At 37.1% G+C, this 27273-nt stretch overlaps 2 protein-coding genes across 5 annotated transcripts; one reads left to right on the top strand and one right to left on the bottom strand.

The window, feature by feature from the left end:
- Window positions 1-20292, top strand: LOC113301399 (probable amino acid permease 7). 2 transcript variants are annotated; one of them, XM_026550185.1, is made up of 7 exons: window positions 1-316; window positions 434-670; window positions 3293-3386; window positions 18758-18972; window positions 19056-19189; window positions 19287-19514; window positions 19615-20292. In XM_026550185.1, the coding sequence occupies exons 1-7, from the start codon at window positions 202-204 to the stop codon at window positions 20014-20016; spliced, it is 1425 nt and encodes a 474-aa protein (XP_026405970.1). In that variant the 5' UTR covers window positions 1-201; the 3' UTR covers window positions 20017-20292. The 2 variants fall into 2 exon arrangements, with proteins under 2 accessions (XP_026405970.1, XP_026405974.1); XM_026550189.1 differs by lacking the exons at window positions 1-316; window positions 434-670; window positions 3293-3386 and adding exons at window positions 17662-17936; window positions 18064-18297; window positions 18448-18541.
- Window positions 20262-27273, bottom strand: LOC113301384. 3 transcript variants are annotated; one of them, XM_026550170.1, is made up of 22 exons: window positions 27025-27273; window positions 26327-26884; window positions 25983-26239; window positions 25814-25894; window positions 25540-25674; window positions 25280-25401; window positions 24997-25161; window positions 24558-24663; window positions 24220-24325; window positions 24026-24136; window positions 23767-23930; window positions 23500-23617; window positions 23123-23347; window positions 22843-23033; window positions 22341-22508; window positions 22085-22190; window positions 21831-21968; window positions 21586-21744; window positions 21255-21461; window positions 20842-21030; window positions 20652-20723; window positions 20262-20572 (listed from the first exon to the last, which is right to left on the bottom strand). In XM_026550170.1, the coding sequence occupies exons 1-22, from the start codon at window positions 27070-27072 to the stop codon at window positions 20414-20416; spliced, it is 3585 nt and encodes a 1194-aa protein (XP_026405955.1). In that variant the 5' UTR covers window positions 27073-27273; the 3' UTR covers window positions 20262-20413. The 3 variants fall into 3 exon arrangements, with proteins under 3 accessions (XP_026405955.1, XP_026405946.1, XP_026405964.1); XM_026550161.1 differs by having other exon boundaries at window positions 20842-21036; window positions 27025-27271; XM_026550179.1 differs by having other exon boundaries at window positions 20414-20572; window positions 20842-21036; window positions 26348-26884.

Raw genomic sequence — 27273 nt, 5'->3', positions numbered from 1 at the left:
GAAACCCAACCCCAAAATTCAGTCATTCATCCATTATTACCAATAAGAAAAGAACAAAACGAAGAAGATCGTGAAGGCCAACAACCAAAATGATGACTTTCTTTCATTATTGATCAAAACAAAACGAATAGAAGAATCCTCTTATTTTATATCTTTGGCTTTAAAATCTGTAAAAGTAGCACAGAAACTAGCTAATTAATTATGGGAGGAGAAGGACTATCAGACCAAGATGATGATCATGAGGTTCCACTTCTTGAACACCAACATGCATCACCACAATCGCCATCGTCTTCTTCAGAACACTTTAAGAGAACTGGTTAGTTAATTCAATGATCATTGCCGTGTTGAAAAATTTCTAGTTTCTAAGTTTTCATTGAGTTACATTGGGGTTTTAATCCATGTTTTTGGTTTTGTTCTTGTTGGATGATAAAAGGGAGTTACTGGACAGCAATAGCGCATATAATAACAGCGGTAATAGGATCAGGAGTACTTTCATTGGCATGGAGCACTGCTCAGCTTGGTTGGATAGCAGGACCCTTAGCGCTGTTCAGTCTAGCAGGGATCACACTTGTATCTGTTTCCCTCTTATCAGATTGTTACAGGTCACCTGACCCTGAATTCGGCATCATCAGGAATCGTTCCTACACCATGGCCGTCAAGTATTATCTAGGTAAGCAAACATTAAACTCATTAACCGAAATCATGCCTACCTACTCTTCTTTTTTTGAAATCCATATCTACCAAATGACTTCATTTAACTTTTTAGCTAATGACTTCACTTCCCACACTCTTCCCCTTTTTCTCTTTTCCTTTGTTCGTGACTTTCTTTTTCTCTTTGCGTCTTCGAGTTGAATCGAATCAAAATGAGTTAAAATCCAGCATAATCAAAATCTGAACTCTTGAAATTAACTTGAACACCAAGCGTTACGTATGTGCCTGTCATTTGTCATAGTTAAGAGGGGTCACCCTCTGAACTCTGAAGAGTCCCTGTAGAAAGCTAAATGAACAATGAGGCCGGCGATCAATCTGCCTACCTTATGATATTTCCAATCATTAAACGAAAATGAGACCACCAGTCGCCATTGTGCTAACTAACGGCCATTTGGTCGGGTACAACTCTAGCGGTATGAAAAAACAGCCAGATAGAACTTGTGCTTGAAAAACATTGACATGTGGAGGTTGACAAAACTTACCGTTTGGTTTGCTCCAAAGATTCTAAACGCAGTTCCCTGGAGAATGAACTCCGGGAGGTAGGGTAAGTTTTCTTTCTTTTTTCTTAAACTTAAGGGGATTCAACTCTAATAAAATTTCTTTCCAATCTGTGATAATATGTGGAGTACATTGTTCCCAACGTCAACGTGCATTCTCATTTCTCAGTACTTACTACTTGTCAACAAGTAACACAACTAACAACCAGCTGTGGAAATAAGTTGATGTTGACTTAAGCCCAACTACAGCCCATTGATGTGCCTAATGAATTGCCTGCCTCTGACTAGATATCTCCATATTCTTTTCTTGGGGAGTTTGCGTTGATCTTCTACTTTTCTCGGTTGAGGAAGGAGGAACCCTGATTTTGGGCATACCTAAATCTTTTCAGGCATATCTAATAAAGACAAAAAAACATGTGAAATAACAAAATCAGAAATCCCCTTAACCAATTTTTTTTAATGGCAAATTTGTCCTTTTAGTATTAGTGTTAATACTAATGATTAGTTAAAATAATTCTGATTAGTGATTAGTTTTAAGATTATTTAGTTATAAATTCGTGTAGATGAAAATTTTTGAGTAAGAAAAAAAAAGTTCGATTTTTTTGGAGAAGGGGAAGGGGAAAATGAGAAAAAAACTTGTATTTGATTCAATGGATGAGGAGGGTACACTTCTATCCTATGTTTAATCTCACTTTTGTAGCTTAAAATCATAAAAGTTGTGTGTTTTTTCACTAAAGTTCGGCGAGTCTGGAATATGTTCGGCTTAATATATCAGCCGAACCCACCTGGATATTGACAACTAATGAACAGTTCGGCAAGCTGAAAGTATTATTATTATGAGCCGAACCTACTTTGTAGCCCCTAGTTCGGCTTGTTTAAAAATGTCATAATGAGCCGAACCTAATCCTGTGTGCTCTGGAAGAAAAATTATCTGAGGTTCGGCTTATATTGAGAAAATCGTAAGCGCTGAACCTTTTGGTAGTACATGGTTCGGCTATTTACATAAGTATTATATAAGCCGAACCTGATCACTAATATTCCTGATAATTGTTGGGGTAAGAATTTTGTATTGGTTCGGCACATAATGTGAATATCGTAATAGCCGAACCTCGTAAATGTGCTAGGTTCAGCACATATTATGATTATCGAATACGCCGAACCCCTATGCATCTCTATCTGTGACTACGTTCGGCTTGAAATTTCATGAAATTTAGAAGCTTTTGTGAAGAACAGTTCGGCTAAAAACGCAACTCAATTTTGAGCTGAACCCAACACCGCAACCGTCATTTAATCGATGAAAAACAGCAAATAGGAGATTGGGTTTGTAAAACTTACTTTCTTATCCTCATTTCCGGAGTTGGAGATGCAGTTGGTTCAATTTCTGGTTCAATTGGTGGTTGATTTTCAGTTTCTACACCTTCATCTCCAATTGGTTCTTCTTCTTCAATTGATGGATTAGAAGACGATTTGGTTCGCCTAGTCCCTGCTTTTCTTTGTACGAGTCATTATGTGGTTGAGTTTAATCGACGATCAATTTTTTACGAATCGACAATTAATCACGGTGATGGATTTTTTTTTTCGCGGGAGGGGAAGAGTTCGGCTAGAGGAAGAAGAAGAAGAGATGTTAAGGAAAACTGATTTTAGATTTTTGTATTATGGATATATAGGTAATTGGACTACTCATAGGGTACCCCTTATAAGGTCATCCAAGATAGGACTATTGTTTTGTATGCCTAAAAAAATTTCAGTATGCCCAAAATCAAAGTTCGGAAGGTGGGGATGTCATTGAATTTATGATTTATTTGTTTTCTTATTTTCATGCTACTACACAAAGACACAAATGCAGCAGGGCCCAGTGCTAATTTAATCTTCATTATTTGACTGGCCGTTGCTAAAGATGCCGCAAGAGATCACTTTATTAAGCAAAGGATGGTGTGTTGTTGGCATAAATTTAAGCTTTTTGGTTTTTGAGATCACAATATGACATCCATAGGAGTTATTTATTTTTGTTATCCCTGGTTAACTAGTATTTAAGTGCCGGTTCGGTAGTATTGATTAGTGGTTGGCAAATGAATGATTAACAGGAAAGAAGAGTGTATTATGGTGTGGGGTAATCCAGCAGACGTACTTGTATGGCACTGGCATTGCCTATGTCATTACGGCCGCCACCAGCATGAGGTACTTATCTCCACTTTACCAGTAGCGACTGCTATCATTATAAGTGTAAATTACGGCGCACATTGGCATTAAAAAAATACTCCATCTGTCTCTAAAGAGATCATCTAGTTCAAATTTACACAATTCTTAAAATAAATTGAGGGGAGTATTTTTTATGTTTTTTTTACAATAATATCCTTACGGATAATAACCAATAACTAGTAAAAATTAAAAATGATTTATATCTCAAATTATAGCATGGATAATCGTAAACTGTATACCATTGAAAAGCATTTTAAAATAGCTACGTAACGAGTATGAACACGACTATCAAATAATACATATTTCTTATACTAACAATAATCAATTAAAAGAATAGTTGTAGAATTATCCCCTTGTTTAATAATATATGTCATCTATTAGTGGGAAATTTTTTGACAATGATTAGGTCATCTATTTAGGGACGAAAGGATTATAATTTAGGGTGCAGTGTTGCACTTTTTCATTGGTTTCTAGTTTTTCGTTTAAAAGATTGATACCGGAAACATAATAAGATAATACTCCCTTAGTGTTCTGGAAAAGAGATACTTAGTGTTCTGGCCGTTTGGCCCGTTTCGTCCTTCATGTCAAGCTTGGCCAGACAGGTTTCATATTCAACTACCCAAAAAATTTGGGCCTGTTCAGCTACCCAAAAATATTTATTTTTAAGCCTAAAGCGTGCCCCAATCCCATTCTATTAAGCAGACCAAACAGGCCAAATAGGCTTCAGGTTTCTCGTACTTTTAAAGTTCCGTAATAACTGATTTAGTTCTTGTTTATAATTTGAAAACTGAATGAACTATAGTTTAAAACAACCTTAAGTAATTAATCTTCTAAATGTAAAACAGAAATAAATTTTCTAATCCAAAATATAACCAAAACACATAGCAATCTGCTCCAACGTAGAACTAAAACCTTTAATAAAATTTAAACGGGTACCAGGCCGTGCTGTATGGGAAGCCTCCGGGCCAAGCTATTAAATCTTAGGAAAAGTCTGAATCCTCCCATTTAAGCTAACCAAACCAGGCAAGGCGGCATGTAACAGGTTTTGGGCTCATACGGATAAGGCAGACTCGGACAGATACAGTTAGGACTTAGGACGTGTATTTTTTACAACCCTTAGTGTAACACCCGAAGTTATGGTCCAGGATCAAACCCACACGGAGATCCGGACTCGAAGTGTTACGTGTCGGAAAGAGACTTATGCATATGTATTATTTTTTTAATTTAATATTATACCAAACATAATTGAAACTTTATATAACATGATCTTAAGCATATTAATCCACTAATTATCCTTAACAATTTTTCCAACCAAACATATTATTTCAAATTACATTCAAGCAATACAATAAAGCAAGAAACTCAATAATAAGCTAACTTCTTAGTTCCACTTCCAACTTCAATAAATTTGTAAGGAATGTCAATTGGGGTGAGATGACATCTCAATATAATGCACACCCATTCTCTAAAGATGTGGAAAACAAATCAATTATTAATTATCAAGGAAAACATATAACAGGAAGTGCAGTACAACTTCAATGAATCAATGATATATCTAACAATCATAATACATAATGTTGCCAACAAATCAGTGATATTGAGATTCAGCTTATGAGTTCAAAACACCAATAATATCTCCAACAAGTCATTCATTTTAATTTTAATACATATAAGATTTCCCATAAATTATGTAATTCACCTTTTAAACATGAGTTCACGGTACGAAAACTTTGGTTCGTACACCCACCTATCGTTTATCCTGCACGGTCAACCGCCATCGATGGTCAGGAACATAAGTTCCTACATGGGGATCATTACTCATTTAGATCTCGGGGATCATTACCCGTTTTACTCTCGGGGATAATAACACGCCGTTAGCATGGAACCATGTTCCATCTACGGTAAAACATGAATTCATATCCAATTTGTAGATCATTTTTACAAACAATACAATCAAATCATGGCTTGGAAACATATACCAAACAACAAGTATTTGTTTTAAGCATTTAAGGAAACACATTAACTTCATAATGTTATGTTATAGGTTTCATGGTGATAACTTGATCTGATTGTCTTCAAATTTTACAAGAGCATGCTTGAGTCAATCAACAATAACATATCCAAACTTCACAGTAAAATAACGACTAAATCAAAATATAATAATTTTATATTATCATCCCAAAAACTGGGCAGATAACATCATGTTACCAAAATATTCACAGTAAATTCATATTAATCTGAAATGGAGCAAATCCAAAGCACAATGAAAGATAAAACATTTATATAAAACTTTAGTTAAAACCTGAAATCATTTTAACATGATTAAGATTGCATAAGAACATCAAAACCACAACAAAACTAAACTGTCAAGAATTTCAAAAACTATTATCTAAAGTAAAGAAAACATTCAACGGTTAATTTGCGTTGGAAAATTCTCAAACTTTAACAAGAGATATCTAATAATTTATCTATCAATAGGAGAAGCCTGACCATCAATAGGAGATATATTCAAATAAATTACAGAAACTTAACAATACAAAGACATACAAAATAAACACCAAAAGAGAAAGGGTTTCGCATTCTACCTCGATTCCATTGGTCCTCTACTGATTTCTTAGTCTTCTCCTCTAAAAGAAACCCTAGCTTCATCTACTTTTTCTCCTTAGCTTTTAGTTTTCTCCTGTTTAAAATTCCTTTCTTAAACTTTTAGTTATAAAAACCTTAATAATACTAATGTTAATATTTTTAATTTTTTATAATTGTCTTTTTAATTTCTATTCATTTTATTTACTTATTAGAAAAAATTAGGTGACTCTATTTCCATCTAACTTGTAGATTTTCTAATCCAAACAACCCAGCTAGACTAAGGCAAACGAGACAACCTATATAACAAGATAAGGCGGGTATAACCCGACCCGGAACGGTAAATAAAAATACCGGGTATTACATTTAGTACTGTCATTTTCCAGAATCGCAGATAGTTAACAGTTTAATGGCTTTAGAAGAGATAATAAAAAATTAGTCAAATGAGATAGACCAACGAGAAGGTAAAATTTAGAGAATGCACAAATTTACACTCTCAGATACTACTACGATTTGTACGTACCAATTAATCAAAATCTTAATTGTAGTATATAGTAACTTAGCACGCAATATCCTAATGGGATAGGATCCAATGACATGGTTAAAATGACATTTGTTGACAATTCAACACCACTTTTTTCATCAAACTCAAACCATAATGAACTTGAATCTAATTTTTTTTGGCTTGTTCCTATCATAAACACCTACCTTCCTACCAAAAATGAGCGCATTCTGAGATACGAAACCTCACCATCTATAAATTTTAATTTCAACCGTTAATCTTCAATGATTAAAACTAGAAGTGGTTGATGGTGACCTTATACGTCTTGGAAAGCACTCATTTTTGGTAGGAAGGTAGATCTTTATAAAAGGAATATTCCATAAAAAAAATGGATTCAAACTCATTGTCGTTTGAACTGATAAGGAAAAATGGCGTCGAAATATCAACCAAATATCATTCCGACCATGTCACTGGATCTTTCCCATTATATGCATAATACACATACAAATCATCCAATTAAATGAAATAGACTAGCTGTTTCAGTAGCATGACACGAGTTGGTATGCAACACTCTAGTATCATTATAATATAGTAAAGATTGTTCTAGAAAGCTGGTTCTATGGCTATTTGTATTTTCTTGAAGATCTCAATATGGATTGTATTGTTTAGAATATGGATAATGTGTGTCCTAACATATAGCAAAGTCTAAATTTCCCTTCAAATTAAGATTTTACCGTAATATATTTTCCTCTTAAAAATTTATTCCTAAACAAAACTTTGATGCTAGTTGTATTCTTTTTTATTTATTTATTTTTTCGAGACCCACTTGCGGTTAAGTTTGATAACAATTTTCAAGACGTTATCTTATCTTCAGTACTTATGACTAGCAAATAATAAACTGCTAGCCATAATTTGGATGAAAATTTTAAGCCTAAAAATTTTCGTCACAGACTGGCCGTAACTACTAATTTCATTATTATTTTTAGAACTTGCTGCAACATTCCTGACCGCAAACAGTGTTTCCTAACCGTAAACGTAAAAAAGTCCAGAATGAAATAAAAATTTATACTTGATCTATGTATAAGTATACAATCAATGCATACTCAATCTTAAAATGATTATAAGCTTATAACCAGTTTAATATTGAAGTGAATAGAAAAGTTTTCTTCTGTTTTAAGTTTCACTCTGAAGATGATATTCTTCGTGTGAGAACAACTAGTATATGTCATCTCAAACATGGTTTCATTTATTTACTTAAATGGGTACCATACTTCAACCCGAGTAATCAAAGCCAATCTTTGGCTCAACTCTGAGTTCAATTATTTGGTTTAAGTTATGAATATTGGAGAGTCCAAACTCTCTATGAAATTTCAAGTGCTCTCGGCTCTCCTTTGAAGATTGACACAGCTACTGTCTCTCAACAATTTGGCTATCATGCACGAGTACAGATTGGAATTGATCTATCTCAACCTTTACATGAGACTGTAATTGTCGAATGTGAGGTTTTGCCTTCGTATCGTCTGTAATATACGAAAACTTACCCGCCTTTTGCAACCGCTATAGGGTGATAGGTCATGGAGTTGGTGAATGTAAAAGAAGGTTCCTTACTACCTCTTCTTAAAAGAGGTCTGAAAATCCCAAACAAAAAGAAATCATTACACAATATGTGCCACAAGGAAAGACTATAGGTAGATATCGTTGATGCAACTAAGTCAATTTCTGATTTGGTGGAAAGACATGAAGTTTCTAGAGAAGTAATTGTTGGTGACACATCCAACAAAGATGAGACAATCACTTCGGTGACATCTAATGTGCAACAAATAATTAACATTGAATTCCAGGTAACCTCTTATGTTATTGATAAGATTTCACTCGTTCCTAATAGTTTAGTAAACATTGTGATCTCTCCTTCTTCTCCTAGAAGTGATACTACAGTTAGATGGGGTTCCCCCAATCACAGCAGTGCTCAACTTTTATTTGTTGAACAAATAGAGCTTCAAGAAACTAATCAAGCCATAGAAGAATTAACAACAAAGGTTGCTAGCGAGAGAACTTCTATTACCAATCCAGGTAGTAATGTTGTTAATACCATGATTCCTGGATCTTTGAAAGGAACTCGCTGGCCATATTTATCTGAGGAGGAAGCTGAGATTCATTCATAAAAGGCAAGAAACAGAGAATGGATCTCCTCTCATAAGGCCAATAGATTTAGTATGTTATCCATGTATACAGATGATAATGAATATGATGACTATCCCACATTTTTATCATCGTTGGTATTTGTAAACATGGTGACAGAAGATACTCATTCTCCTCCATTAGATGGTTTTCACCCCGTTTTGCGTAAGAAAAAACCAAAACAAGGAATTTACTTAAAAGATCCTGATAAGAATATTAGGATGAAATGCTTTACGTGAGCTTGTAAGTGTACCTTTTGATTTTTTCAGGAGGTTCCGGTTTTATGTCCCCCTCCAGTTTCTGATTTTTTTTCTTTCTAATAAACCCGTTGCTTAAAAAAAACATCGAGTACAAACTTTTCACGTTTAAGTGCAAGTCTTAAGTTTTACCCACGCCTAAGTCGTAGTTGCTATTCCTAGTTGTATCTATATTTTTAGTAATTTTATGGCTAGCAATTGATGAACTCTTAGCCGTAAAGGTGATTGTGGCTAGAAAATTCGAAATACGACCTAGCTGTAAGATATTTTGAAACTGAAAAACTGGGAAGGAGCATACACCCATCATTAAGTATAAAAGTTAAATCAAACTGATTAATCTAATATAACCACCAATATGGGATTATTACCTAGTTTTTTGTCCATCCAAATTTCAAAGCAAGTATCAAGCTAAAACATTCCGAAAACGAAATAACCAGGGTTAGAAAGCCCTCATATAACGAAAGGAGGAATATGCATCCCGGGTTAGTGGCGGTGCACATAGTCGCACTCCAAATTAACCGAGTCCAGATTAACAACTATTATCAACTTTTAAGAATTTTGAATAGAAATTAGGTTAGTTGTAATTGAAGGGTTGCGTCCACTAATGAAACCCTTTCAAATTGAGTTGGAAACTTATCCAAGAGATGTGACTCTCTATGAATGGATTCTTTCCAAGAGATGTGACTCTTCGCAAAGAGACACTATGTCCTTTCCTAAGAGACATCAATCAAGTATATAAACCCCACTCATGTTTCATTCTAAATACAAGAAAAGCACACACCAAAATCTGATTTCACTTGCATTCATTGTTGTCATATTATTGAGAGATAAACACTATATTTGGTTTGTTGTTTCCTTGAGTTTGGAGTGCTTCTACTCGAGGAAGAAAGATCGTTTTATCCTGAAAGACGTTTCGCAAGTAAGACCCATCAACAACAAAGTGGGACGAATTTCGTGTTAAGGACAGAGTATCTAATACTCGACTCGATCTATATATAGATTCTTAGTCTTCTTATTTCTTTGGTTTCATATCTCGGATCAACGTCAAGTGCATAGAATAGAAGGAGAAGATATTTCCAACATCAGCAAAAAGATACACTTTATTTATTTTACTCCTCAATGACCCTATTTTATCCTGGCGAGATTGGGGTATACTCAAACTAATTGGGGTATACCCAACAAGACAAAATCTGGTCATTATGAAGTAAAACCAAGCCATCCCTTAACCTTGTATTTTCTAAATGGCCAATATGCCCTTGGTTAATTAACATTAAAATTCTGGTTAGGTTAATTAATTGAGTTTAGATTAAAAATTTGAAATTATGAATTCAGTAGATTAAACCTTTCATCTGTCTTATGAGTTCGATTTCGATCAAAAATTTGGTTTTGAAAATGCACAAGGCCGGCAAGGTAAGGGTTTGAATAAGGTGTCGACCGGTCTTCGGCCGGCAAGGTCCACGTTGTATAAGCTGCCGACCAGTTTTCGGCCGACAGTGCCAATTTGAATAAGCTGCCGACCAGTATTCGGCCGGCATGGTCCTCGGATGAAGAACACGCCGACTATCTTGGGAAACAATCTTACGGTCGGCATGTAAATATTTCCTACCATGCCGGCTATCGTAAAGTCGGCATGCACATAATTTATAACACTGCCGACTGACCTTTTAGCCGGCATGATAAGAATTTATAACCTTGCCGACATGTACTTATACCAAACAGAAAACAGAATATGGGTAGATATAATTCACTTTATTCATGCAATTTTGGTTACTACATTGATTGAAACATAAAAACGAATGCACTTAGCATGTGCATCAAGCCTTTGAACCCCTAGGCGACCCTAGTGGACGAGTTATAGTCTCGTGAGGGCTTACATAGAGGTATACCCACAAAACCTACACTAAAACTTCTAAAACCATCAATCTTCCTCCGACGAAGACGATACCGCATCCAAGTAGTCTGGGTTATCCTCCGGGATTCTTTCGGCCAAGAAGTGATAACTTGCATCGAACGCGAATGCTTCCCCCTTTACCTCCAAGTAGCGCGCTTTCACGACTTCGTGCTACAAAAACAAACTTACATTTGTTAGTGGTGTTTCATTGGAAGATAAAACAACATGGATCACGTAAAACAAACCACAAAAATACTCACAAATTGTGCAATGGACAAGGTGAAGGGGCGAGTGTTAAAAATACGAAATTGGAGAGCTAAAAATGCAAGTATCGCATTCTCAATGACTAGGTGCCTCTCATGCACTTTTTGAACACTTCTTGCATTTGGATTCCCAAAGTCTTGGATAAATTTGTTGTGTACCCTAGCCCAAAAGGTTGTGGAATCCACCCTTTCGGAGGATTGACGTCTAAGTTGTTTTTCCGCATACCATGCTTTTGTGATTGTCAAATCTTCATTTGAATCAAATGAAGTCATTGTTGTTTAGCTATTGGGTGAGTTAGATGGATTGTATGATGATATGAGCTTTGGATAGTATATGGAACTATTTGTAGGTTGTTTTGTAGAGAGAAGTAGTGTATTTATAGGATGGTGGCCAAATTTGGCCGTTATAGTGCCCAAGTACAAGTAATTGTACTTGCAAAAAATTTGAATTTGAATCCGCCGACGAGGTTTTTTTTCTCCAACATGCCGGTCTAATAAACATCCGGATAGGTATGAATTTTGTTACCATGCCGACCTGATAAGATTTTAGGCATCAGGAGAAAGGTTTTTCTGCCACACATAGCCGGCAGGCTCGATAACATACTACCATGCCGGCTAATAAACAGCCGGAAATGTAAGAATTTTGTTACCATGCCGACCTTATATGATTTTAGGCATCAGGAGAAGGTTTTTTTTGCCACAAATAACCGGCATGGTCGGTAACATATTACCTTGTCGGCGAGTAAACAGCCGGCTAGGTTGGAATCGTATTACCTTGCCGACCCTGGTAACTATACAATTTTCGTTGTCAGGGCCGGCAGTCTGACAATTCACAACCTTGCCGGCCCTGGGACAGTCAGCAATGTAACTTTAAAGAAGCATGTCTGCATATGTATTTAAACTTTACATAGCTAAACAAACCATTCATTCAACAACTAGAAATCCAACACTTTTTGTCCAAAATACGAAAACATATCCCATAAACCTTAAAAAAACATTTGTCCACACCATTAACTTAAACATTTGTCCACCACAACATAAAGAAATAAACCAGGAAAGCATTCATTCACCACGACCACGAACACGGCTCCGTTTTGGAACACTACCTTCACCACCACGACCACTGTTGCTACCTTCATCACCACGACCACTGCTGCTACCTTCACCACCATGAGCACCACGAGTCCTCTTTTTATCAGCCTTCATTTTGGCTTGTGCTTCCCTCCTAGCTTTTTCTCCCGCCTTTACTTGAGCCTCAAGTTGCTTGAACAATATATGGGCATCCCCATTGTCAACATTGCAAGCATAGTCAATGTGCTTGGTTTGCTCTTCAATCGACAAATGCTCTCCTCTGTCTTTCGCGCAACACAACACCCTCACAAAGGTCTTCAATTGATCCTTTTATTTTCAATTAAATAACAAACAATTAATCGAATGATTCGGTAATGCAATCAATCTTAAAATAGTAAGAGCAACTCTAAATACTTACAAAGAACTTAAGCATTGTTGTTGGGTCTTTCGATTCCATCTTCTTCTTACGAGCCAGTTCTTCAGCAGTCATTTCCCTAATCACAGTAGGACGAGCCCAACCCAAGTACCACGCCATGTATTTCTCAGTGTCTTCATGACCGGTGGTCACCTCGTCTAAAAGACTCACATCGATTTTACGGCCACGTCTGTTGTCCCAATGTTTTTTAATTGGCGCTGGATCGTAAGAGACGTTAATAGTTTTTAGGGACGTGGTGCATTCAACCATTTTCACAGTAAAGAACGACTTTTCTTCATCAAAATGAGGTTCTTCCTGGACATAACCCAATTGTCGCATTACCCGATGTGGATCGTACATTGAATATCCATCAAACGTAGTCATTAAGGGTCCATAGTATAATACAACAACTTCATCTCTCATTTGGATTAAACCTTGATTTCTAGCATCTCGATACGGATCAAATATCACCTCCTCCGCAGTCAATTTTTCGATGGCGTTTCGGAGTTTGATAAGTTGTTGCGGCATTTCCTTATCCTGAGTCCCTTAAAACTGTACCTTTGCGCTCTTGGCTTATTAACCACAAAACTCTCATCCACTTTGACGTAGGAGTTGGTTTTGAACAAAGAATGGAAGTGCTCGTATATCCAAACCTATGCAAAAAAAAAAAAAGTTTAGTAAGAATCTTATCTTACGAGAATTTTGCAAATATAAATGATTTAGACAATAAAATTACCTGGAAGAGACATGTGTTTCCGTTAACTTGCTTATGAGTGCCCTAGAACATTTTGTCAACTCATTGTTCAAGAAGGCGACCCCCGCAGTACCCCAAGAATACTCACGCATCTTATCTAAGGGATCCAATAGTTGCAAGTAACTGGCCTCGACCAAGCTTCCAGAACTGTCGGGGAAGATACATTTGCCCAGGAAGTATAGCAAATAAGATGACGCGGTAGCATTGATTCGCACCGGGTTTACCCTTCCTTCGTTATTAAAGATTTTCTTTGTCTCCCACAATTTTTCCCTCAACTTCTTCAGATTAAAATTCTTGCTTAGACGACCATCCTTCATCTCAAGAACAGACTCCGTCTCAACCTGATTCCAACCGAACAATTTCTGGCTCAATTTTTAAATATACTTGAAAAGAAACTTATTATCGAATCCCTCAGTGACTGCTTTTCCATCAACCTGGAGGCCTAGAATTTGTTGAGCATCATCGGGAGTTATCTTCATCTCACCGAATGGGAATAACATTGTATCAGTCTCTCCGTAGAACCTCTCACAGAATGCGGAAACGGTAACTTTATCATGATCAATATTCGAACTCTCCACCGTAGGCCACAACCCGGAGTTCTTGACAATCACTTTCACCTCCTCACATTCCTTGTCGAGATCCCAAGTATTAATCACCGAACACGAAGCTTGGCGCCTCATGAGACGGACGGCATGCATGTGATCCTAAATACCAAAAAAAAACAAAATGAAAAGAAATTCAAACATTTGACGCAAATTTAAGATAGTTACACACTTGAATAAAGAACAAAGACGGATTGAGATTACTTACGATAGTATTATGGATCGTACATTCCCAAGAGTCTTTGTATCCAAAAAGAACTTCTCCACCATCTCTTGGGGTCCCCCTTGGAGGCTCACCTGGTTTCAGTGTAACCATCAAGTGACGGGGAGGCATGTGAGAATCAGCTGGTTTAGTGATCACCCTCTTCCTCGTTCCGGTTTCGGTTGAAGCTGAAGCTTCGGTGGCTTGAACAATAGCTAGAGTTTTGTTCTCCATCTTCTTCTTCTTCTTCTTCTTCTTCAACAATTTCATCCTCCATATCCTTATCTTTATCTCCATTACCATCATCATCATCATTACCTCCTCCAACATTAGGCATTTCTTCATTACCATCATCATCATCATTGTTACCTCCTCCATCAGCCGGAGTGCTTTCATCAACATCATCACCTCTTCTACCAGATGGAATTGATTGGTCTTCATCTGGAGTCTCGTCTGAATCACTGGGTTCTGAAGATGGTTCAGAATCATTCGGTACACGGATCTTGAGCGTTCCCGGCACAACGTATGCCCCTCTATGTGTTGAAGTCAAGAGTTTTTCACCAACACGATGAGGTCTTGAAGGAGGACTAAGAGATTTCAGAGCTTTCTTCCTTGCCTTTTCCAACCTAAACAAGAACAATTAAGAAAAAAAATTACAGGTCGGCAGGGTCGACAGGTTTAACCAATCCGGCGTAACAATGGCCGGAAGGGTCGATTAAAACATATGTGTCGGCTAAAGTATAGCCGGCAGGGTATCATAAAAATAGCCTGCCGGTTGATGACAAATATGAACACAGTAGAACATGAATTTTTCATATTACAGGTCGGCAAGGTCCATTACCCATACATTGTCGGCCAACTAACAGCCGTCATGGTCTTATATAAATACCTTTCCGGTTTTATAAATTCTAGGCATCAGGAACCAAATACTCAAAACAAGGGGCCGACAGGGTAAAAATTGATAACATGCCGGCTTCATTAAAAACTGCCGCCGGCAAGGTCTACATTTGAATAACCTGCCGGCCCTGCTAGTAGCAGTTACAGATACTAAACAGCCGGCAAGTTCTTCAACCTAAGATCTTGCCGACCAAACCTTAACTATGAAAAGCCGGCCACCGGCGTCGCAACTGCCAATTCACATTTTCGATTTTTCTGCCCTAATTTAACATGCAAACATCAAATCGAAGTATTACAGTGAGTTTAAGTAGGCCCTTACTTTCTTAATCGCACCATTTCTTCGTTTTGAGCGGGTTCAATTTCTCCTTCTTCAACCGTTTTTTTCTTCACTTTCTTAGCAACCAAACTTGCAATTCCAGGGTTATACTCATTGGGTTTCGATTAGCATCTTTCATACGAGTAGCTTTACGTCTTGGCGGATCCATTTTTAGAGATTAATCGTAGTTTTCGAATCGACGATTTCGATGAGTTAATCGTCGAGTTTTTTTGATGGTGGTGGTGGTGGGGGTCGGTATGGTGGGGAGGAGAAGAAGAAGAGAAGAAGAAGATGAAATGAAGAGAATAAAAAATGATTTAGGTAATTAAGATTATTAATGGGTAAGGATAGTTTTGTAACTTACCCATTAGGACTCCCCCTAAAACCCTCAAAAAGAGTCCCTTTAAAATTGGGTATATCCCAATTAGTTTGAGTATACCCAATCTTGCCAGGTATTTTATCGTTTACATGGAGCCCTTCGAGGAAAACAAGCCGCCCCTAAACAGCTTGCTTGTTCTATCTACCGACTAATATGTATCCATCTATACCTACTTTCTGAATTTCTAATAGTCAAATACTACCTCCGTTCCTAATTAGATGACCTAGTTAAAATTTACCAGTAAATTTAGAAATGATTTATCTCCCAAACTATACAACGGATTTTTGTAAACTTTGTATCATCGGAAAGCATTTTAAAACACCTATCTAATGAATATAAATATGGCTATCAAATTTTACATATTTCTTATAATAATACTAATTTATCACTCCACTTATTTATGGTATAGGTCAACTAACTAATTAGGGACGGAGGAATTAGGATATACAAATTGTACATATATCACCTTTTGTCTCCTTTCCAGTAATGCCACCCACTTGCTCGTGTCTTCATTCGTGACCTTCTGTGTATTTGTCATTTTTTATTTGTTTTAAGATGCTTGCTAGTTCATATATCTTGTCGATGTTAAGTATGATTGGAGTAGGTTTTGCATCTTATTTCTTTATTATCCTCCTGAATTGTGGTGAAACTTATGCTACTTAAGTGTGACTCGAGGTCTGTATTTGTTAGTATATTCCTGAATTTGGATAAAACTTTGACAGTTTGAGGCTCATGGTCGAGCAGGGTCTGTAATACATTTGGCAAGAAAGCGATAGAAGTAATTATTTAGATTTACTTCTCATAACCACATTGATTTTCTTTCATAAGAAAAAAGTTACCGTCCCTATTATTCCCCTGTGGAGTTTCAGAATAGTAGTTAAGCTGCGTGTGTACAGTATCTTGGGAGCTGCTAACGCATGCAAATCATTCCCACCCGTACGTTCGCACTATTTAAGGCAGGTCCGTATACATTTGATTCCTGACATTTAAAGAGTTCCCTCCTTACAAGTAAATTTCTTGAAACAACAGTATACGCAACAAATTCTAGCTAATTTTCATTACTGAACGTCATCAGTTCCTAAACTAATAGTCAAAGTTAGTCTATATTCATTCCACTTGTAACCCGGCCACACATGGAAATAACGAGTATGAGTGGCCCTCTCCGGACAATAAAAGCCATCATTTCAGTTGAGTATGGGTCAGTTAGCCCGGTGTATGTAAAAAACTGCACGCTTCTCTGCTCTTCGTTCTCTCTTTCTTTCTATACCAAAATCACGAATCTTCTTCCACCTACTTGGTTCTTGTTTTACTCGAAATATCAGTCCATAATTGGAGATTGGAGCAAATTCGTCAACTGTCTACCCTCATTCCCATGTGATATTGTTGTGCACCTCCATTCTTAAATAAATGAAATACAGAGAGACAGGGATAATTAGATATATGCAGATAAAGAATCCGTGTCTGTATAGGACAGGCCTTAAAACAGTAGACTTCCAAGCAGGAAAGACAAAGGTCAATTAGGGGAATCTCAACTTTTTGCAATAATATGCATTTGGTTGAAACAAAATGACAAATATTTCCTTGTTTTGAGCTTGTTGTTAGGAGAGACCACACATCCACCGCTTGACTACTTTAGAATTTAGAGAGTGTGTGATAACAAGCCACGCTTCCTCTCTAACCATATCCCCAGTACTGATGCAGGAAAAAACCCACGCCCAAAACCTTTACTTGAAATCTAAAACAAGTCATAATTTCAGGAACTATTGCATCATCGGGATTTGACAAAACTAGACCAAGACACAGAACTGCAGCCATCATCTCATAGAAGAAATAACTTGTGAAATTAGCTTGATTGCTACACTTTTTGACCTTTGCATACATTTTGGCAACCACTTGCACAGACATAACATTCAGTACATGTTTCTCAATAATTTGAGTATCATGGTCTGTGTCTGAAAACATAGATCGAACACATTTCAAGACCAAAGTCCACAAGATAACATAAAAATATATGTTATTCAACTCTCTTGTCTCTATCTGTATCCCCTGCTCTTTATTATCTCCGGAGTGAAGTTGAGACCTTTTTGAAACTGGGTAGTGCAACGAGTGAGCTAGCACACAACATTGTTCAGAAAAGATAATGGCAGTTGATAACTCTCTGGAAATAGCAAAGAAGGATGATGATGCCTACGACGACGATGGACGTCTGAAAAGAACCGGTAACTTGGTCGCGCCATTAGTTCAAGTGAAACTAGCGTGTTTTAGTTTATATGATATCGTTTGATTAAAATGCTTTTGGGCCTGATTTTTTTGGTCTTTGGGCAACAAAATCTCTCTAATTATCAGGAACCATATGGACGTGTAACGCTCATATAATAACTGGTGTTATTGGATCCGGAGTTCTTTCTCTTGCCTGGAGTACTGCGCAATTGGGATGGATTGCAGGGCCTATTTCCTTACTGTGTTTCGCCATGGTCACATATGTTTCTGCTGCTCTTCTCTCAGATTGTTATAGGTCTCCTGATCCAGTCACTGGAACACGAAACCATACTTACATGGATGCAGTTAAAGTCAATCTAGGTACTCCATTAATTTGCTAAACAAACAATCCATACACACTTCTTAACGTTCGGGATATGAGATCACTTGGAGTTGTTTCTGTTTCTCTTTTAGTGTAGTGTGTCAGCTTTTTATAGCTTGTGATTTTCTGGTTCATTGGTATAAGTTCAGGTCGAAAGCAGACCTGGTTGTGTGGTTTTCTTCAATATCTGAGCATGTATGGAACTGGTATTGCTTACGTAATCACTACATCGATCAGTATGAGGTAAACTTGAGAATATTTGCGAGTGTGTTTTCTATGAGCAATAGTTAAATCTCAGTGTGAAATGGTAGTAAACTCAGACAAGGTTAAGTAGTTTCTTAAATTGATATGTTGATGTCCTCTGTCTAAAATTTCTGTGTTTTAAGTTTAAATAAATTTAGTTCGCAATGTTTGTGCTATTTATGGATGTTATTCATTTTTGTATGTTGATGAATGCAGAGCAATTTATAGATCGAATTGTTATCACTACAAAGGCCATGAGGCTCCATGCGATCATGGAGATGCATTTTATATGCTTCTCTTTGGAGCTAGTCAGATTGTGTTTTCGCAGATACCCAATTTCCATGACATGGAATGGCTCTCCATAGTCGCAGCAATCATGTCATTCTCGTATTCCTCAATTGGATTTGCTCTTGGCTTTGCCAAAGTAATTGGTACGTACTAGTATTATTTCTTCTTCTTGTTTGCATCATATGTCTTTGCCTAAGTTTCAACATGGGGCCTTCAAATTTTTCAGAAAATGGAACTATTCAAGGAAGCTATGGGGGAATTCCCCAAGCTACAGCAGCTAAGAAAGTATGGAAGGTCTGTCAAGCACTTGGAGACATTGCTTTTGCCTATCCATACTCCACAATTCTCCTTGAAATACAGGTGATTTTTTTATTTTTTATTTCATATAGTAGAAGCATTTCTACCTTTTATTAATCAAAGAAGGTAAATATGGACAAAAACCTTGTAAATACTGAAGGATACTCTGAGGTCACCGCCGGCAGAAAACAAAACTATGAAGAAAGCATCTAGGTCAGCGGTCTTCATCACCACCTTCTTCTATCTCTGTTGTGGATGCTTTGGATACGCAGCTTTTGGGAACCAAACTCCAGGGAACCTTTTGACTGGGTTTGGGTTCTATGAGCCGTTCTGGCTTATCGACTTTGCTAATGTTTGCATCATTGTTCATTTAGTGGGAGGATACCAGGTATTACTGTAAAATGTGCTTGGTTCTCACAACAGTGAGTTCTTATGACTTCAAATTGTTGCAAATGGGTCAATTGATGTGAGTATTATTTGTTCTACAGGTGTACAGTCAGCCCGTCTTTGCATTCATGGAAGGATGGCTAGCAGAGAAGTATCCCAACAGTGGCTTTATCAACAAATCCTACAATCTCAAAATCCCTTTGCTTCCAAGTCTCAATCTGAGTCCTCTAAGGCTATGCACTCGAACTTTTTATGTTGCTACAACAACAGGAATTGCAATGACTTTTCCATACTTCAACCAAGTTTTGGGAGTATTGGGTTCTTTGACCTTTTGGCCCTTGACTATATATTTCCCGGTGCAGATGTACTTTGTGCAACTGAAGATCGAGGCATGGACACGAAAATGGGTTATTCTTCAAACATTCAGCATTGTTTGTTTGATCATCAGTACAATTGCGTTAATTGGATCACTTGAAGGTATCGTAAGTGCCAAACTAGAGTAGGTTCCTTGATTATCTTCATTTCCAGTGAAAGAGGATGAAATATCGTATGGTGTTTCCTATAATCAACTAGGAAAGATAGAATTAATGTAATTGCGAAGTTCTTGTATGTGCAAGGGCAGTTTGTCATGAATTTTATTTCCACTTTCCAATTTTTTTTCTTTCTTTTTCACTATCAACACAGCAATTGTAATTTTAAACAATCCTATGTAATATCTCTGAATCCATGAAAATCAATAGTAACTGATGCAATCAACCTTTATTTTATTTATTGGTAGGAAGAACACTAGTGTTTTGCAGTTCTTGACAACAAAACAGTCACATGTAAATTGAAACAATTGAATTTTGTGTATGTTTTTTTAGAAAAAGAATATGAGCGCAAAAGTAAAGTTTACTGCTTTTATACATAAAAGAAAGTTGATGGATCAGATGTGTTTTTTGTGTCTCTGCAAAGGATTGATCGAGCTTCAACTACTGAACGAGGGGGCTCAATGTCTTTATCTTCCAATGCATTTCCTTGTAATCTTTGCATTTGGGAAGCAAAGGTATCGTCTAGAATCTATAAAGCATACCTTTAAACTTTAGACAGATCCAAGAACAAATTTTAGAACAAAATTACTGATATTGGAAGTACTTACCCCAAGAGCATAATATGAGCCGTTGTACCAGATTCTATTTTCCTTCCTGCTTTCCAGAAACTTCAACACATTCTAAAGCAAAACAAAAACAAAAATAAGCAGCTTAAGTTGTGGCTGGTTTCTCAGAAGAAGGAAATATGTAAGGCTTCAAGGAACATATAACGAATATGAATTTAGACTTGGTTCTTACCTGACCCATTCTATCCCAGCATCCACGGCATATGGCGACAAAAATTCTGCTTGAAAACACCTCATGCAAGTTTGATATAGAGTCCATCACTTGTGAACATAGGTTTTGCATCCTCTCCCGAACTTCAGCTTCTCCATCTGACTCCTTAGTTTCCTCCAAGATTCTTTTCAGATGTGTACTTCGACTACCCTGCATCTGAGCCAATCAACTGGATTAAGACATGATTACTCGACTTTTATTAAGAAATTGCCTTTAATTTTAAGAAGTTATGGAAAAGCTTGTCAGGGAGATAACATTGAAAGAGTAGCATTATGGTATTCCCAAATATGAGTTTAGGCATGTATCTCCCAAAATTTTTGAAAGTTCGGAGATGCAAAACAATAAGAGCAGATTAAAACCCTGGTGATACTAACATTTGTGATGAGTTTCTCTACAGTCGCTTGCATGTAAGTTTTGTACTTTGTCCTCAGCAGGACAGTAATGCCATTCATCTGCTCGCCGAAAACTGCCTTTCTTTCTTCTATCACAGGTAGATAGGATCCCCAAGGTTTTAAAATATCCTCAACTCGACAATGCAGTACATCAAGAATTCTTTTGATGGTATTCAAGAATGCTCCTAGCTGTAATATATTGAGTAACGCCACAAGAGATTGAATTAGACGTTAAAACATGCTTTTCGTATCAAAACAAAGAAAAATAAAGAAATAAGGATACTGTTTTGCAAGCAAGCCCATAAAGACTCACTTGATTAGGAACATAATATAGCGTTGTGGATTGTCTTCTTGTCAGTTTCTGCATATGCAGGCCGAGCTTCTTTGGGATGGTATCTTTCAAAGGAGTAAGGATATCAACGTATTGCTTTTCTAATGCTTTTATGACTGCTCGCTCTACATTCGCAATAGCCTGCAAAGGGAGCAACATTATAGCATTAGCACTGTAAAGGATATCAATTAGTGATGTTGGAATAAATATATGTTCAAAATCCTTACGTTTTCCAGAATCAAAGAGTATTGAGGCCATCGGGTGACCACGATTTCATACTCATTTAGAGCATCTTTTATTTTCTCGTACATGTCCTCGGCAAAAGGAGAAGTTGAGTGGTTCGTAGTTACTCCAGACCATGGCACCTGCAAAGAAAATATTTTTTGGATAAGACAGTTGTCGTCGAGTATATATATATATATATATATATATATATATATATATATATATATAGAGAGAGAGAGAGAGAGAGAGAGACCACCTTCTCCATTTTACACAGATCAAGCAAGTAAAGTTGCTTATCTTCTATCCAGACCATTATGTAGTCGTGAAACAAGTTCCTTGAATCAATACCACCATTCACTTGTCTGAAACAAATGACAGAATACTTAAATCATTAGCAAAATTCAGCTTAACAAATTTGGTAGCCCTTCCAGTTCTGGAAGCTGAGAATAGTTTCTTATGTATTATTCTTATTTGAGTTTAAACTTCAATCTTAATCTTAAATTTGAAGTAACCTGATATTCCATGAGTCAAGATCCCTTTCAAAATCAGCAGTTGCTATAAGAAGATCCGTTACATGTGGCAAGGGGCTAGATGGAGGCCAAGCAGCAAGAAAACCTCTGAGTCTTTTACACAGCTCGGTGCTGTAAACTGAAGCTGCTATGTTTGAAAGGTTTATTGAACTGCAAGAAGCACATATATGTTAGTATAGAGTAGAGTAGCATAATAAGCTGAAGCTCATTATCCATAGCTCTTTTATTCACTATCAAATATTGACTCATCAGTTTTGACATCCCTCGATTCCCTCCCAAGCTAAATGGTAGTTGGATCGCACTAAATTGTAGGAAGGTTTAGAGGAAAGATTTTTGGTGATTTTGATGCAGTAAATAAAATAAGCAAAATTTGGTGAACCTCAATGAAACTTCAAGGGTAGACTATGAGAATGAGACGAGAAGTGTACAGCTTGAACCTGAGTTTATAGGATAGAATTTGTTCATGATAATAAGCAGGCCTTACCTCGGAAGTATGTGCTGATTGTGAATTTTGATGTCTGCCTGAATCTCCTTGCTTATATTTATGCACAAATTCTTCATCTTTAGATAAGCAGTTGACATAGCCATGGGATCCATAAGCAAACCATCAACATTGCTGGACATAAACTCATCTGTCTCTACCATGTGCCTCCTACACCTTTTTGTTGCTGCTGTCTGCAAACACGTATAAATAAATGTTGGACAACAATTTCATCCCACTCGTTCTTTCTATATATGTTACACCAATAGTTAAGGTGACCTGCCTGCAAATAATTTCTCAATATTGTTTGTGCTTCTTGAGAAAGTATATCATGAATGAGAGTGTATAGTTGCACCGCGGGAGCTAAAGATGGTGCTGCAGACTCAGGTATTGGACCAAACAAGTCCGTTATACCTGTTGGAGCAAGCTCGTCTAGTGATTTATAATTTTCAAAAACATTTGCCAACAGCTTCTGAACTTGAGTTTCACAGTCCAATAATATACTTTTCTGCAAAAAGAACAAGGTGAAAATTAACAAAACTGCTATTCCATGCATGCTTCCGATATTATCTTCCAGTTATCTGGTTAAAGTTTGCATATGGGTCAAACGTTATTGTGAGTGAACAAAAAGATTAGATCATATGTCACTGTATATCTTACCTCTTGTCTGGTTAGACTTCTCTCACTCCTAGCCTTCATAACAGGCACAAGTAATTCGTACACAAGCTCCAGGCAATCCTTTGTTGGCGTAGCAACATCCATTATGTATGAAAGATATCTGAACACAAAGAAGATGAGATAATTTAGGGGGTTGTTCAAAAGATTGGCAATGAAAAAATTCTATTTAGTGGTTGACTTGTCACACAATAAAGCAAAATTGGTTATTCAAGCAAAAATCAAGAACAGAAATAAACAAAGAGAAATCACCTCAGCTTCGTGTATGAATCTGAAACTCCATAGTAGTCAGAAAATTCAGTCAACAACCACTGCCATGCTCCATCTAACCTCAGTTTCCTATGATGGAAATGTTGTGCGCGCATAGCCGATTCCAACAATAAATCATACGCAAGGGTTTCCACCACAGGACCACTCTGTAATATGACATGAGGAATAACTTTTATAGTCTTAGCATAGAAGGAAATAGATAAAAAAAAATTTGTTTAATAACTTTGTAGATTGATCTAACCTTCATAGGGTTCATCTCATCGCAAATAATTGTACTGCCTATGGAGAGTTGAACCTTCCCAACGCATTCATGACCATCATGGTAAATTGGCCACCATCGAACTCTATCACTCTGATTATTTTATAACAGAATCATCAAATCATCAAAATAATCTTGTTAGACTAAATATTTGAAAGTCAAGGAGGAATTCATACAGGAATATCATTTAATGATGACAACGGAATTGTTGCTCGCCCCTGGGTGACTTTATTCAAGTCTTGTACCTCCAGCAAAAGTGCATCCCCTTGGTTCTCTGGAAAACTGGAAAATGAGTGTACCTCAGGTTAGACACCTCTCATAAACTTGACGTATTTAAAGAAGACACAGTTCTAATCTTTTAGTTGCGGCAAATGGTCCAATACAACCATGCAAAACACTACTCTTCGATACTCCTCATCAATCTCTTAGTTGTGACGCCGGATTTATTGTTCGAGATCAGATTAGTCCTGCTTCCTTGGTGTTAGGAAACGAAATAAGGAGGGTACAAACTTACAAGACGTGATGGACGCCAGTTCCTGCCATCAAGCAAACTGGGGAATTCGGTTCAGCGTCCGTTTCATCAATTGCACTTTTCAGTTGAAATAAACATGAAAATGATTCTGCAAAAAAGACCACAGTGTTGACTGATTAAAAGCTGAATTTTAAGACAATCCCTATGAAAGCCCTGCAGCCAAATATTATTTGGTTCAAGAAATGAGGTATCCTGCATGAGAAAAGTAATTGCTTCATCATAACCAGTCGAGCTTCTTTGTTGAGATACCCCAAAATTCAAGACCAAATATTATCTGAAGGTTCAGCAAGTCTCCCAGGGTGAACTATTATTGTTTCCCCTAAAGGTTTGCTATGTATTCAATATTCATTTATGGATTGAATAACAAACAAAATTGCAACCCAAAGATAAGATTCAGGTTCCAGAATTTCGAAGACCAAACCTTCTGATGGTACTGAGAATGGAGCCAGCTTCAGTGAATTAATGCGAGTTTTCACCATGGAAGAGACCTGTCTAACATACTCTGCTCCAGCTTGCATATAGACTGCACTACGATGTGAGTATGTGATCTTCAGTTTTTTCCTTGGGACAATACGCACTTTCTTCACTGCAGTATATTTGACAAACCGACCAGCTGTTATTAGTAAACCTTATATGTAATAACCTCATACTTCGATAATATTATTGCTCAAAGTATTTTAGTCGTTTAAGATATTTGCATGTACCTTCCACACTAATTTTACCAACTACCCTCTTTGGTTTTGAGGCGCATTTTTCTTCCACGGTGTCAGCTGCTTTTCCTTCTCTGCGGTATATGTCTCGGGGTTGTAATAAAAATTTGTATAACCTATCAAGTCAAAGAAACATGTGGAAAATCACAATTAGGACCAATTCTTAAAAGGATCTACATAATATGTCAAGCCTCGTACGTAAAGAAAAACGCTACAGAGAGAGAGAGAGAGAGAGAGAGAGAGAGTTAGCATACCCAAAGGCGCTTCTAAGAAGAAGACATTCATCGCGTAGAAACTCGGGTGCCTCCGTGCAGCCTCTTGCCCAAGCATTAAGACATAATCGAACACATGCATCATAAGCTACCATGGTTTGCCAAGCATTTTGACTACTGCAAGAATGTTTATCAAAACATACTTTACCCTCCTTGACATACAAAATTTAAACAGCAAATACTACAATTCGTAAAATAAGAAAATAGCCAAGCCATTTAAGTAATTTCAAGGATCAAAAAACTCCATTAAGCACACCTGGTACTGTAACAAGATGTTTGATCCAGTGAGCTGGTTTTGCAATGGCTAAGTTGCGGTTCCACTTCTGCGGAGGTGATGCTGCATTCACCACACAAAGTTGTATAAATTAGAGAAGCAAGAAACAAATTACTTATTCCCATGGCAGTAAGAGTAATAATTTCCGTACTGTTCATTCAATGTCATTGACTCTGGCTTCGACTCTGTGAAGACTTGTTCATTTCCAGTGCATTTGTCATTTGAAAAATGCATCTCAGAGCCATTTCGTTCTACTTCCATCACGACATCGGAATCGGAGTCCACCCAATGATCATCCCCCGCTTCAAACTTATTATGCTCTTCTCCTATTTCAAAAATAGGTGGTGCGCTTGGAGTTCCTGAATCTGCTACTGCACTTCTCGGTGTTGCTTCATTTCGAGGACGACCCTGCAATTGACAGCAAACAACAACTATACATCAGAAATCTAATCATTCCCTAGAGTAAACTTGCTTTGTAAAACTCAGGTACTATACATTTGGAGTGTAGAAGTTGACTTGTTCTTGAGGTTGATCCCTACATTCTGATGCTGATTTTCTCTGGCTACTTCCCTTGATATTAAATTCACCATCTCTAAACCTCGTTACATTTCCCGGAACATTTATCCGAAGATTCTCTTTCGACCCTCTATTCATCGAAGATACATATCCTCCATCTGGTACATAAGTCGTAGACTCAAGTCCAAGATTCTTAAATGACTTTACACCAAACAATTCCCGCTCATAGCGTCGTAATGCACTTGACCTATCAGATAAATCAGTATCACTAGAACCAAATCCTTCCTCTTCATATACATCAGAGTAATTATCATCCATATCATATGAAACTGAAGCCGCCGAGCTCTCTTCATCATCATCTAAAGATAGACCTGCTGTGCTACGAGTGCTTAGTAATCCAGAGTAGAATTTCAGCGGTGGTAAATTATGAGGAGACGAAATAGTCTTGATATTGCAAAGCGAAGGAGATCTCGGAATAGGATCAAGACTCAATTTCTCTGCTAATGGAGATCGAATTTTCTGCTCCGTATCTGTGCCCTAAAAAATCAAATGTAAACCCTCAGTAACAAAAATTGTAAAATTAAAAGATCCAGAAAGCAGTAGATTTGAAGATAATCAAAAGAACAAGTTCTAAATAGGTGAATTCAAAGATATAAAAGTGAAGATTAGGTTAATACCTGTTTGATCCATTTAATAGCAGTTTCATCCAAACCATCTGTAAACATCTTTACAGGAATTTCTTCGTTTCAATAATTTTGGAGAAGAAAGCTTATTTTTGGGGGTTTATGATTTTAATCTGAATTTTGTTGTTGCGGGTTTTCTTGAGTAAGAGGGAGAGGGGAGAGAGGGGGCAATTAGAGAGGAGCGTTTATGAGTGTTGTTATCAAATACTAACGGCTAGTTTTGAACATTCGACATTTTCTACT

Source organism: Papaver somniferum, chromosome 1 (assembly GCF_003573695.1).
Source record: "Papaver somniferum cultivar HN1 chromosome 1, ASM357369v1, whole genome shotgun sequence".
Taxonomy (NCBI): domain Eukaryota; kingdom Viridiplantae; phylum Streptophyta; class Magnoliopsida; order Ranunculales; family Papaveraceae; genus Papaver; species Papaver somniferum.
The sequence above is the reverse complement of the archived record's forward strand: the minus strand, read 5'-3'. Positions and strand labels throughout refer to the sequence as shown.